The sequence below is a fragment of the Piliocolobus tephrosceles genome, chromosome 6 (assembly GCF_002776525.5).
Source record: "Piliocolobus tephrosceles isolate RC106 chromosome 6, ASM277652v3, whole genome shotgun sequence".
Lineage (NCBI taxonomy): Eukaryota > Metazoa > Chordata > Mammalia > Primates > Cercopithecidae > Piliocolobus > Piliocolobus tephrosceles.
In genome coordinates this window covers 123,449,630-123,463,463 of record NC_045439.1, presented here as the reverse complement: position 1 = coordinate 123,463,463, position 13,834 = coordinate 123,449,630, and the positions used below count along the sequence as shown (strand labels likewise).

At 56.7% G+C, this 13,834-nt stretch overlaps 1 protein-coding gene across 1 annotated transcript; it reads left to right on the top strand.

The window, feature by feature from the left end:
* The first annotated feature begins 579 nt into the window (after nucleotides 1-579).
* MMP14 (matrix metallopeptidase 14) lies at nucleotides 580-11,575 on the top strand. The gene is made up of 10 exons (XM_023230456.3): nucleotides 580-969; nucleotides 5,485-5,633; nucleotides 5,901-6,023; nucleotides 6,398-6,705; nucleotides 7,242-7,403; nucleotides 7,694-7,854; nucleotides 8,353-8,491; nucleotides 8,612-8,762; nucleotides 9,235-9,350; nucleotides 9,687-11,575. The coding sequence occupies exons 1-10, from the start codon at nucleotides 862-864 to the stop codon at nucleotides 10,016-10,018; spliced, it is 1,749 nt and encodes a 582-aa protein (XP_023086224.1). The 5' UTR covers nucleotides 580-861; the 3' UTR covers nucleotides 10,019-11,575.
* Nucleotides 11,576-13,834: the final 2,259 nt, after the last annotated feature.

The following is a 13,834-nucleotide window of genomic DNA, read 5'->3' as shown; positions in this document are numbered from 1 at the left end:
CACATTACAAATGACAATAAAGGAATCACCTTTGTCTTTCCACAAGGTTGGAGCCACAGATCCAGTATGGTTGTGGGGTTTGTTGTTGGTAGTTGGGTCATAGTTTGGAATTTTTGGCAGCGGAGGGAGGACCATAGACAGTTGTCTACAGGGCCCAGAAGATAACCCCCCAACTATTAGTAAACTGGCCCCTTCTCCCTATGCAGGTCTCATGAGCATGGAAGAAGACCCCACCACCACCACCATCCCACACTTTGAGCTCCTTGTTGCCCCTAGCCATGTAGCCCCCAATAATTTCCACCCTGAGGTGAGACAAATGCTGAATACCAGAGGAATCAAGCCACTCAGAATATGCTTATGGGTTGAAAGTCTCCCACATCCCGTCCCCTGGGTCCTCTACAGCCCCCTGCTGTCCACCGTGGCCTCAACCCCTGCAGATGGCAGCCTGCACCACAAAAAGGCAACTTAGAGGGTTTTTGGTTTTTTTTTTTTTTTTTCCAGTTCTTGGTTGTAATTGGATTCAGGCTAAAACAACCACGTCCCCAACCAGGAAAGGAGGGCACTGGGGCGGGGACGGAGGAGAGGCTGCGGGAAAAGGGAGGGACCAGAGGAGAGAGCGAGAGGGATCCAGACCCCAGTTCGCCGACTAAGCAGAAGAAAGATCAAAAACCGGAAAAGAGGAGAAGAGCAAACAGGCACTTTCAGGAACAATCCCCTTAATTCCAAGCCGACAGCGCTCTAGGAATTAAAGTTCAGTGCCTACCGAAGACAAAGGCGCCCCGAGGGAGTGGCGGTGCGACCCCAGGGCGTGGGCCCCGCCGCGGAGCCCACACTGCCCGGCTGACCCGGTGGTCTCGGACCATGTCTCCCGCCCCAAGACACTCCCGTTGTCTCCTGCTCCCCCTGCTCACGCTCGGCACCGCGCTCGCCTCCCTCGGCTCGGCCCAAAGCAGCACCTTCAGCCCCGAAGTAAGTGAGCTCCCCGGCCCTTCCCGGAGTCTCGCCCGCCGGGAGGCGAGCCCGGGGGTCTCCAAGGGGACAGCCTCTATTCGGAGAGGAGGGCTCTTGGGATCTCGGCTGTTCGGGCCTGCAGGATTCCCCCTCCTTTTCTTTTTCCTCTTCGTCTCCAAACTTCCAGATCGATCCAACTTTTGCCCGCTTCCAACCAGCTGCCCCCACCCCCTGCGCCGCCGACTCTCTTTCCCATTCCTTCTTTTTTCCCAGTCCTTGGAAGAACTTTACAACTCGGGCAGACTCCCCCTTCCCCAATTCCCTTGGGCTCTGCGTTCAGCTCTGGAACCGCCTGGTAAACATTTGGACTCCGCTCAAACCCCGCGCTGTCCCGGCTCCTCGTCATGCGCGAGAGTTTGTTGTTTCTTCGACTTTCCAGCTCTCCAGCGCTCTCCCGCCGGCGCGCCCTCCGATGGGCGCTTCGGCCTCCCCGGGCGGCCCAGGCCCTCAGCGGACGCGTCTGCGGCCAGATGGGGGTCGAGGGTGGACGGCCGAACGTCCAGGGCCACAGCCCCCGTCTCCCCGAGAGGACCCCGCTGTCCCCCTACCCGCATCCCTGGCGTCGAGGGTCGCAGCGCCGGCGCGCTGGCCGCTTTTCCGTCCACACAAAGCTCTCCTTGTGAGCCGGGCGATCGGCCGGGTCGCTGCCTTCCACTATCCCCACCCGCACCGGCGCCTTCAGGCCCTTTTTGTTGTTAATTGTTTTTCTGTGTTAATTGCAGGGAGCCTGGGGGCGTCGCTCGGGGAGTGGGGAGAGGGTCTGGCCCGGGGTGCCCTCACACGTCTCGGCTGGCTCGGGCGCCCCCCACCCCCACCCCGTCCCAGACGGTGGCCCACCGGGCCCCAGAGGAAGCTGCGTGGGAGTTGTCTGAGGAGGTTTTTCCTCTCCCTCTCTTATTTTGGGGTGAAGGTGGGAGACGGATTTAATGAGCTTCTTATTTTGGGCCATCTCAACCCACTCAGCCTGGCAAGGGCCTGGGTGCGGTCGGGAGGGGCCAGGAAGGGCCCCAGAAGGGGGATGGGATTTGGGTTTGGCTTCTCCGCCCTAGTCCCACCCCGGAGAAAACTCTTTGGAAAGAATATTCTCTTCTGTCTCTGTCCCTGAAAGGGTCTAGGGCCGACTGGAAAAGTATGGCCCCAGGAATGGGGGTGGAAGACGAAACGTGGAGTGCTCAGACACCAGGGAGAGTAAAAAACCTGCCCTAGTGCTGGAGGCTGATTCTGACTGTCCGGGAGGAGTCGTCCTCTTCCCAGGCCTAGAGTCCTCCTCTGAGACCTGAAAGGGAGCGCCCCTAAGAAAACGAGCCTGGGCATCAGGGGAGCTGCCCACCGCCAACTTCACTGCCTTGCCTTTTTTCCCTCCCCTGCTCTGCTGGGTCCCCCAGGGGAGGGGCGGCAGCCCTGGCTCCGTTTTAAGTGGGTCATGGGCGGATCCAGTGCCAGAACCACCATTTGCTTCTGGGCCCTGGAAGGGAGGGAGGAGCAGCCCCAGAGGCTAGGATCCAGGGCCTACTGCAGAGCTGGAGGTCCCCCCACCCTCCACTGGACTCGTAAGCCAAGATGGGAGGTGTTCCCTTGACTTTCTCCTAGGGGATACCTTACATCTCTCTCATTCACAAAGACAAAGCCAGCCAGCTGAGTTCTTTGACTCAACATAGTTGCTTTTTACTCCAGGCCAATGTGGAGGGAAAGCTGGGGTGGTGCAGGCCTCATGCAGCTGGGTCCCTCCCACCAGGCCTCCAGAGTCCTGCACCAGCTCCAGGACAGCCCTCTCCTCCCCATGGCCCGTCTGGCGCTGAGCCCTTCCTCCCACCCAGCCGCAGACACAAGAGTCCTCTCTTCTGTGGTTTCGACCTCATAGTCTCTGTGAGGAGAGAAACTTGCCTAGGCCTGAGGGGAGGAGAGGGATGGGGGCACTTCCTTTCCAGGCCTGGCAGCTCTCTTGACTCCAGGGAAGTCCTTCACTTGACTGAGCCTTCATTTTTCTCCCTAGGGTATGGGGGGGAGGTTGTGGGTGTGACTATTTAGACCCGCCTAGCTTCTTGAAAGACTCCAGAGGGGATTTCCCCTAGAGCTCCTGGAGGTGGATTCTCCCCATCTCTGTGCTGCCCTCCCTTCTGTCGTTCTGCTTTAGGTGAATTCTCTCAGCTTTGCTCTCTGAGGGTTGAGGGGGCCTGGCCTCAGTCCTCCTGCCTTCCAGCATCAGAAGTAGACCAGTCCCGTCCTTCCCCAAGTCCTGAAGCAGCTGCTCCCCAACCAAGGGTCATAAGCCTGGGGTGTATTTATCCTGCAGGTGAGGCTAGGGGCAAAAGACGTTTCCTGCATATTTAGGCACAGGCCACAGCAGGCCTCCCCAGGCACTGGCTGTAGCATCAGCCAGAACAGGTCAGGGCAAGCCTGCAGCTCCCTGAGAGCAGCCCGGGACTGGTGTGCCCTGCTTGGCTCCCCTCTGGTATACCAGAGGTTAAATGTCACTCCTTCCTCTACCCCTGAGGAGGGGCTCTCAGAGCCTCAGAGCTAGGTGGTGCTAGGGTTGTTCTAGCCAAGACTGTTGGCTGGGAAAAGGCTGGGTTGTTTACATCTCGGGTTCTAGCTCCCATCAGCCTTGGGGGATCACTTCCCAGAACCATGTTGCAATTCTTGCCCCTGTGGGCTCAGGTCCCCAGTCAGCTGCTCTTGAGTCACCCCCAGTCCCCATGCAAGACTGCTGCCCCATCACCAGGGCCTGAGCCAGAGGTGAAGGGCCATGTGGCAGTCCATACTGATGACCTTGGATAGGAGATGCAGCACCCAACAGCAGCCTCCCCCATCTCCCCTCCAAGGTCCTGTCCTGGGCAACCTACAGCCCCTTCCCGAACTCCCTAAGAAAGCAAAACTGGAGCAGGGACTAGAGCTATCTGGGTGGTGTCTTCTCCCCATAAAAGAATCCAAGCATCTTCATATTTCATATATAACTTGGCTTGTTTTACTTTTTTGTTTTGTTTTGAGAGAGAGTCTCGCTCTGTCACCCAGGCTGAGTGCAGCGGCACGATCTTGGTTCACTGCAACCTTGGCCTCCCAGGTTCAGCGATTCTCCTACCTCAGCTTCCCGAGTAGCTGGGATTACAGGTGCCCACCACCATGCGCGGCTAATTTTTGTATTTTTAGTAGAGACAGAGTTTCGCCATGTTGGCTAGGCTGGTCTCAAACTCCTGACCTCAGGGGATCTGACCGCCTTGGCCTCCCAAACTGTTAGGATTACAGGCGTCAGCCACCACGCCCAGCCTGGCTTGTTCTACTTTGAGGCTTTAAGAAAATACTCCATCGTTCTTACAATAAAGGCTGACTTTCTCCTCAACAGGACTTTGCAGTGTGTGAACCTTTTAATCAAAGACCAAAACCTAACATTAATTTAAGGCGATATGCCAGCCTTTATATTATGACCAATTCACAACATACCTGAAATAAAATACAGTCACCAAGTCTCCTCCACCCCTATCTCCCACTTCCTCTGCTGAGAATTTTTTTTTTTTTTGAGACGGAGTCTCGCTCTGTCACCCAGGCTGGAGTGCAGTGGCGCAATCTCGGCTCACTGCAAGCTCCGCCTCCTGGGTTCATGCCATTCTCCTGCCTCAGCTTCCCGAGTAGCTGTGAGTATAGGCGCCCGCCACCACGCCCCGCTAATTTTTTTTTGTATTTTTAGTAGAGACGGGGTTTCACTGTGTAAGCCAGGATGGTCTCGATCTCCTGACCTCATGATCCACCTGCCTTGGTCTCCCAAAGTGCTGGGATTACAGGTGTGAGCCACTGCGCCCGGCCTCTGCTAAGAATCTTAAATAGGCCTTTAGGTTCTAAGCCATAGGTCAGATGCTGCTTGGATAAGGACAGTGGCAGGATCCTGGCTCCAGCTGAATCACACCTCTTACCACATCCCAAGTTCCTAGTTTCCCCTTGTAGTAGCCAGCCTTAGCTCTAGCTCTTTTTCTGCCCTCCTTTCTAAAAAGATCTCAGCTGTGAGGGTCCTGGGGACATGGCACTGCCATCCCAGGAGGGCCTCATGTCAAACCCAATAGTAGAGCTCACTCAGCCTGTCAACACCCCTCCCCACCCATCATGGGCATAGCCCATTCCCAGGTGGAACATGCTATCTCTGCAAGAACACTGACATGGAGGAGAAAAGTGCTAGAAGGAATCACAGCTCTGAGAAGACATCTCAGAACTCCATTAAACCACCAGGGCTCTCTCTCATTTTCAAGAGAGCTACAGCCAAAAGCCTGTTTGGGCCCATAGGCCCGAGGGGACAAGCCCTACTGGGGCCTGGGCCAGAGATCAGGTCTAGCCTGGGAGTTCCTCCAGACCTGCTGGCGGAGCCAAGCTGGGAACCCACTGTCCTTTCCTCACCAAGCCAAGGCTGTATGCTGGGCATTGTGGGGGAGGTAGAGGCACCCCATCGGCCAGGTGGGGATGCTCTAAGCCATACCCCTTTCCCTACAGGCCTGGCTACAGCAGTATGGCTACCTGCCTCCCGGGGACCTACGTACCCACACGCAGCGCTCACCCCAGTCACTCTCAGCGGCCATCGCTGCCATGCAGAAGTTTTACGGCTTGCAAGTAACAGGCAAAGCTGATGCAGACACCATGAAGTAAGTGCTAGACCCTGGCAGGAGTTCTGCCTGGCACCCACTGACAATGCCAGCGCCAGAGATGTTCCTACCTGAATGCCTGGCTTGTGCCCCCCCCATACCTCACCCCCACGTGCTGATCCTGACCCTCTCATGTTCACCCTGATCTCATAACCTTGGCCTTTCCCCACATTGACATACAGCAAGTCTCACCTAACACTGACACTGGAGACCTTTCTCTTTCATACATTGCACTGACCCCAATCCTCACACCCAAACCCACTCCAGGGCCATGAGGCGCCCCCGATGTGGTGTTCCAGACAAGTTTGGGGCTGAGATCAAGGCCAATGTTCGAAGGAAGCGCTATGCCATCCAGGGTCTCAAATGGCAACATAATGAAATCACTTTCTGGTGAGTCCAGCAGGCAAGCAACCTTTCTCACATCTTGTAATTATTCCCCACCCATTGTGCTTATGCAGAGACTCAGAGACCTCCTGCCCTACTCCCCTCAGTTCCTGGGAAGCATCCCTGGGAGTGGGGAGGAAAATGGCTCTCATCCTGGAAAGAGGTATAGCGATCAAGGGTGTACCCCAGTGCCAGAGAGCCAAAGCCTGAGGATCCCTTGTTCTTGAGACAGAGGCATCGTGCATGAGGTAGCAGGAAGAGTTGAGTCAGGCAGAGGTGGCTGGGCAGGACAGTCAGACCTGGGAGAGTGCAGGGAAGGAGAATGTTGCCCCTCGTTATCCTAACACACCCCATCCTCTCCCCACGTGGCTGGACCTCAGCATCCAGAATTACACCCCCAAGGTGGGCGAGTATGCCACATACGAGGCCATTCGCAAGGCATTCCGCGTGTGGGAGAGTGCCACACCACTGCGCTTCCGCGAGGTGCCTTATGCCTACATCCGTGAGGGCCATGAGAAGCAGGCCGACATCATGATCTTCTTTGCCGAGGGCTTCCACGGTGACAGCACGCCCTTCGATGGTGAGGGCGGCTTCCTGGCCCATGCCTACTTCCCAGGCCCCAACATTGGAGGGGACACCCACTTTGACTCTGCCGAACCTTGGACTGTCGGGAATGAGGATCTGAATGGTGAGCCAAGTATCCCTGGGACTTACTCTGGAAAAAGCCAGCGGTCATTTGTAGGGGTGGTTCCCCTCCCTCCTTCTAAAATTTCGGGGCTAGAAGGGACCACAAAGACCTTCTGGTCTAACTGCTGACAAAAGCAGGAGTCCTGTTTGAGCTATTTACATCTGGTCCCTCCTCTCACCCACTGACTGGCTTTCCAGTCAAAGACTTCAAAGCATCCTTATCGCCCACTTTTCCAAATTGATGTCATGTCTAGCTCCTGGGAGAAATGGGACTAGAGAGGGCCTTGGCTTCCCTTAACACAGGTCTTCCTGGGATGGGGGTCCTGCTTCCAAGCACTGTCTCACCTCCACCCAGAGGAGCTTGTTGACTGGCTTGTGCTTAAATGCCAGATAAAAAGCTGGACCTCAGAATTTGGTCACTTTGGATTGAAAACATGGGCAGCAGGCTTGGAGGTGAAACCAAAGCTGCTGGTGGGGAAGCAGGGAGGCTGAGGGAAGGGACTCAGGCTGCTATCATCACTGTCCCCATCCTTCCAGGAAATGACATCTTCCTGGTGGCTGTGCACGAGCTGGGCCATGCCCTGGGGCTCGAGCATTCCAGTGACCCCTCGGCCATCATGGCACCGTTTTACCAGTGGATGGACACAGAGAACTTTGTGCTGCCTGATGATGACCGCCGGGGCATCCAGCAACTTTATGGTGAGTAGTCTACACCCACGCCTGCTCCCTCCCCTGCTCCTTGTCCCCTCCTGGTCTACGCATTTCCCGTTTCATGCCGTGCAGTCTCCCCACCGCCTCCCGCCAACCTGACATTGCCTCTATCAGCTCCACTTTTGAGCCCACCTTTTCTGTCACCTCCCAGTTGGTTGCTTCAGCCTCCCCTAGAAGCCCATCCACACCTTTCCAAGGGTACTGTCTGCCCATCTGTCTGTCCTTCCCTCCCCTCTCTCCTCCTAAGTCCGAAATGCCCCTCGTGTTTTCTGCCCCAGGGAGTAAGTCAGGGTTCCCTACCAAGATGCCCCCTCAACCCAGGACTACCTCCCGGCCTTCTGTTCCTGATAAGCCCAAAAACCCCACCTATGGGCCCAACATCTGTGATGGGAACTTTGACACCGTGGCCATGCTCCGAGGGGAGATGTTTGTCTTCAAGGTGAGAAAAAGAGGTGGGCTGGTTTGGAAGACAAAAGGGTTCTATGGGCCGGGCATGGTGGCTCATGCCTGTAATCCTAGCACTTTGAGAGGCCAAGGCAGGCGGATCTCCTGAGGTCGGGAGTTCGAGACCAGGCTGGTCAACATAGTGAACCCCCATCTCTACTAAAACTACAAAAAATTTGCTGAGTGTGGTGGTGGGTGCCTGTAATCCGAGCTACTCAGGAGGCCTAAGGCAGGAGAATCGTGCGAACCTGGGAGGCAGAGGTTGCAGAGAGCCGAGATAGGGCCATTGCACTCCAGCCTGGACAATAGTGCGAGACTCCATCTCAAAAGAAAAGGAGGGGGGCTCTGTGGTAGGGCAGCTGGGTGGAAGTGACAACAGCTGGACCGAAAACTAAAATTGAGGAACAAAAAGCAGTGGGGGAGCTTTGGGGACTGAGCCAGAGATCTAGGCCGCAAGACGTCATGGACTCTTCCTGCATTGACTGACTTCCAGGAGCGCTGGTTCTGGCGGGTGAGGAACAACCAAGTGATGGATGGATACCCAATGCCCATTGGCCAGTTCTGGCGGGGCCTGCCTGCGTCCATCAACACTGCCTATGAGAGGAAGGATGGCAAATTTGTCTTCTTCAAAGGTAACCAAGCACTCCGCTTTAGTCTTTGGGAGTGAGGAAGATCTCCCTAGAGGAGCTGATTCCCTCTAAAGTCCCTAGAGCCTACGTTGAACCCAGATGCTGCCCTCCTGTCCTCCCCAGGAGACAAGCACTGGGTGTTTGATGAGGCGTCCCTGGAACCTGGCTACCCCAAGCACATTAAGGAGCTGGGCCGAGGGCTGCCTACCGACAAGATTGATGCTGCTCTCTTCTGGATGCCCAATGGAAAGACCTACTTCTTCCGTGGAAACAAGTAAGACCTCAACCCCTTAACCCCAGGCCTTCCTCAGAAACCACCACCACCCCAAATTCCCTCAGTTCTGGAGAAAGACGCACTTTACCCCCAAGATGCTTCCCTGGAGAAGGAGCTGGCTGAGCCTCTGCTGTTGCCTAGAAATGGGCAGCCTCCTTTGGGCACCGTGTGAGTGGGATGTGACCGGGTCATTTCAGACCTGGTCATTTGGCACCTCCTGCCTCCAGCACTGTGCCTCCGCCCCCAGCAGCTAGGCACTGTCATTAGGGCTGCTGGTGGCTCCTTACAGCCTGGACCCTCCCTTCCACCCCCACCTTCCGCCACTTTCAGCAGCAAGCCCTCATTACTTAAAACCCCTGTCCCCACCCTGTCCGCAGCTATCCTTTGCCCACTGGTGGATTCGATCTGGGTCTTGCTGCCCTCTGAGGACATGCCCAGTGTCTGCCACTGCCCTTCCTTTCCCCTTCCCCAGGTACTACCGTTTCAACGAGGAGCTCAGGGCAGTGGATAGCGAGTACCCCAAGAACATCAAAGTCTGGGAAGGGATCCCTGAGTCTCCCAGAGGGTCATTCATGGGCAGCGATGAAGGTGAGAGGGGCAAGGGAAGGTGTCGCTGAGAGAAGGATGGGAATAGGGAGTTGAGGAAGAGTGGGAGGGAAGCCTAAGGGAGTGCTGTGTGGAAAACAATGGCGATGATAATATCACATACCAGGCGCTGGGCTAGGTGCTTCCACACGTGGTACCCATTCATCCCCACCACCTTCCAACCTGGTCCGATAGGCACCCCCATTTTACAGCTGAGGAAGCTGATGCTCAGGAAGGTGGAGGGGAGCTCAGCTGCCCTCACATTAACAGAGCTTCCCTCGCTCCTCTCCTCTCTTTGGGTCTTCCCTTCCTTACCACCTTCTGATCCACCCCCTGCAGTCTTCACTTACTTCTACAAGGGGAACAAATACTGGAAATTCAACAACCAGAAGCTGAAGGTAGAACCGGGCTACCCCAAGTCAGCCCTGCGGGACTGGATGGGCTGCCCATCGGGAGGCCGGCCGGATGAGGGGACTGAGGAGGAGACGGAGGTGATCATCATTGAGGTGGACGAGGAGGGCAGCGGGGCGGTGAGCGCGGCTGCCGTGGTACTGCCCGTGCTGCTGCTGCTCCTGGTGCTGGCGGTGGGCCTTGCAGTCTTCTTCTTCAGACGCCATGGGACCCCCAGGCGACTGCTCTACTGCCAGCGTTCCCTGCTGGACAAGGTCTGACGCCCACCGCCGGCCCGCCCACTCCTACCACAAGGACTTGGCCTCTGAAGGCCAGTGGCAGCAGGTGGTGGTGGGTGGGCTGCCCCCACCGTCCCAAGCCCCCTCCCCGCAGCCTCCTTGCTTCTCTCTGTCCCCTGGCTGGCCTCCCTCACCCTGACCGCCTCCCTCCCTGCTGCCCCGGCATTGCATCTTCCCTAGATGGCTCCCCTGAGGGCTGAGTGGGAGGGTGGCCCTTTCCAGCCTCTGCCCCTCAGCGGAACCCTGTAGTTTTGTGTCTGTCCAGCCCCATCTGAATGTGTTGGGGGCTCTGCACTTGAAGGCAGGACCCTCAGACCTCGCTGGTAAAGGTCAAATGGGGTCATCTGCTCCTTTTCCATCCCCTGACATACCTTAACCTCTGAACTCTGACCTCAGGAGGCTCTGGGCACTCCAGCCCTGAAAGCCCCAGGTGTACCCAATTGGCAGCCTCTCACTACTCTTTCTGGCTAAAAGGAATCTAATCTTGTTGGGGGCAGAGACCCTGAGACAGTGTGCGGGGGTGGGGACTGCCCAGCCACCCTAAGACCTTGGGAGGAAAATTCAGAGAGGGTCTTCCTTGCTTAGTCAGTCAAGTTCCTCAGAGATCTGCCTCTGCCTCACCTACCCCAGGGAACTTCCAAGGAAGGAGCCTGAGCCGTTGGGGACTAAAGGGACAGAAGAAACCCTTAGCAGCCCTATGTCTCTCGAATGTTAGCCTTGGATGGGGCTTTCACAGTTAGAAAAGCTGAAACCAGGGGTGCAGCTGTCAGGTAGAGTGGGGCCAGCGGGAGAGGCCCGGGTCAGAGCCCTGGGGGTGAGCCTGAAGGCCACAGAGAAAGAACCTTGCCCAAACTCAGGCAGCTGGGGCTGAGGCCCAAAGGCAGAGCAGCCAGAGTGGGCAGGATGGGCCCAAAAAGGAAAATGAGGACGTGCAGCAGCATTGGAAGGCTGGGGCCGGGCAGGCCAGGCCAAGCCAAGCAGGGGCCACAGGGTGGGCTGTGGAGCTCTCAGGAAGGGCCCTGAGGAAGGCACACTTGCTCCTTCTGGTCCTGTCCTTGCTGCCCAGGCAGCGTGGAGGGGAAGGGTGGGGCAGCCCAGAGAAAGGAGCAGAGAAGGCACACAAACGAGGAATGAGGGGCTTCATGAGAGGCCACAGGGCCTGGCTGGCCGCACTGTCCCGGCCTGCTCACCACCTCAGTGAGGGGCAGGAGCTGGGGCTAGCTTAGGCTGGGCCCGCGCTTCCCTGGTGCCAGCACCCCTCAAGCCTGTCTCACCAGTGGCCTGCCCTCTCACAGCCCCACCCACCCAGCCCACCCATTGAAGTCTCCTTGGGCCACCAAAGGTGGTGGCCATGGTACCGGGGACTTGGGAGAGTGAGACCCAGTGGAGGGAGCAAGAGGAGAGGGATGTCGGGGGGGTGGGGCACAGGGTGGGGGAAATGGGGTGAACGGTGCTGGCAGTTCGGCAGATTTCTGTCTTGTTCGTTTTTTTGTTTTGTTTAATGTATATTTTTATTATAATTATTATATATGAATTCCATTCAAATCGTTTCTTTTTGTTAACAAGGGGCATGGGGAGGGGTGGGGGTGGGGGGGCAGAGGTGTCTGACCCCAGGAACCTGCAGGGCGGGGCTGGGTCGGTGCCCTCTAAGGACAATTTTGACCTTGTTCAACCTTTCCACAAAGAATAAATTGTGTTTCACATTCCTTGTGTGGCTGAGCTCTGTAGAGGGTGATGGGCTGTGGGTGAAAGGAGCTGGATGAGGCGAGGGCACGCGTCATGAGCAGCGTTTTCCATGAGGTGGGGCTTTGGCATTTTTCATAAAGTAGTATGTTTATTCTTAGTGGACTAAAGGGATTCAGGGGCCAGAGTTGGGGAGCAGGGCATCCCCATAGGGGGCAGTGGGGTGACTGACAGGGCTCAGCTACTCTCCCACCACCTGGCTTAAAAGGCTGCCTTGAGACCCAAGGCTCAGAGACAAGAGGAAGTGGTCAAGCTAAGGCCACTTGGAAAATCTTCCTAAATTGCATTACCCTGTCCTGTGACCCACCCGCAGACCCTCCGTTTCCTCATGCATCTCTGCCTGAAGCAGGGGAAGTCCCATGATCATATTCAGCCTTGGGCTCACTGGCATGTCCTTCCGAGCCGTCAGGACCTAAGAAGCCTCTTCCAGGCCTGGGGCTCTGCTGCTGAGACAGAAGGAAACAAGGGAGAAAGAGAGATAGGTGTTGCTGCTGTGCCTATTAGGAGCAGCCTGTCTCTGGCCAAACAGAGATCTCATCCTAATTGTCCGGAAGAACCAGGATGGTCAGGTTGGAAGGGCAGAATAACAAGGCTTTGCTTCCTCTTTCCTTAGAAACTCCTGCCCCAGACAGGGTTCCCAGGCTATCCACCCACCCTTCCTCTGAAACCAGCCTGGAGGGAGGAATCAGCCCAGTGCTGAGTCAGCTCAGCTGGAGAAGAGCAGCCCCTTTTTTTCACCCCCCTTCCCTTCCTGCCTCCACCCAGCCCACCCTGGGCTCCAGCCCAGACTCCCTCCGCCGCCTGCCTTGCAGAGTCCTGGCCCCATCATGCCAGTCAGTCTATCCAGCTGCTATTCAGGGCTGGTTAGTGTGATTGCTTTGGCAGAAGGGGTACCCCACCTTCCTGTCTGCCAGGAACCCTGACCCTACACCTGGCCTCCTGCACCTCCCCTGCCAACAGCTGTTTGGCAGAGTCTGTGTGTCTCAGTGGAATTGGACACCACCTCCCCAGCACCCTTACCAGAGGGGATGGGGACCTTGACAAGGTGGCAGGGGAAGTCAGGGGCATCTGAGGGTGGTAGGGTCTGTGCGGGTGGCAAGGAACTCAAAGATGAGCTCATGGCCCCTTTGTGTTTTTGTGGTCCACATCTGGAGGCAATTACAGATGTTATCCAGTGGGAGTTTTGCAAAACACAGCTGGAGCCAGTGGAGGAGCCTGGGGAGGGGGGACTGCCAGAGAGAAGAGGAGGGGGAGCCTAGGGCTCCCGCGCTGGAGTGCGGTTTCCCCATCACGAGGAAATTGTTTGGCCCTGATTCTGGAATCACAAGATGCTCTCTGGAGCCAAGGGGGAGAGATGGGAATGGAGGACCAGAGACAAAGGGGGAAGAGGTAGAAGATGGGCTTATAAAACCCCCCACTGCTAAATTTGACTGGTTTAAAAAACAAAAACAAAAATTAAAACAAGCGGAGAGAATTTCAGGGTGGAGACACGGCAGGGTCCCGTGCTTCTGACGTGCCTGGGCCTGCCTGATCCACCCCAGTGAGGCTGCCCGGGGACCCTGGGAGGTGCCTTAGTGATCACAAGGTCCCACTGAGTGAACCTCCAGGTCAGGCTCGGGTGCGGGGAGAGCAGAGGGCCCTGTGGCTTCCAAAAGACCTGCAAACTCTGCTTTCACTGGCCCTACCCCGATTTGTCCGTTGGGCCTGACCCAGTTTCTATGGTTCCAAGTTCCTTTATTCGAAAGCAGCACATGTGAGTTGGAGCAGCCAGGAGGGAGCCAAGGGGAATCTTCAAGGAGGTTTGGGCAGAACCCAGGAAAGTTGGTGCTAAGGAGACGCTGGACTAGGGGCAAGGGCCGAAGAGGAGCAGCACTCTGCCCACGACTGCACCCCACACATTTGGAGGGGGGCCACGGACTCCCTTGTCATCACCTCCCTTTCTCCAGGGCTCCTGGCACCAGCTGGGCCCATGACTCCAGGGCTGCCAGCCAGGCTGTGGGTCAGCGGGAAGGGAAGGGAAGATCTAAGAGGAGCTGGGTCCTCTAAAGGAGAGAG

Coding starts and splice junctions, on each gene's coding strand:
- MMP14 (XM_023230456.3), top strand. CDS start 862: ATGTCTCCCGCCCCAAGACACTCCCGTTGTCTCCTGCTCCCCCTGCTC. Junction 6,024..6,397: donor CATAATGAAATCACTTTCTG/GTGAGTCCAGCA, acceptor GCTGGACCTCAG/CATCCAGAATTACACCCCCA. Junction 7,855..8,352: donor GGGAGATGTTTGTCTTCAAG/GTGAGAAAAAGA, acceptor ACTGACTTCCAG/GAGCGCTGGTTCTGGCGGGT.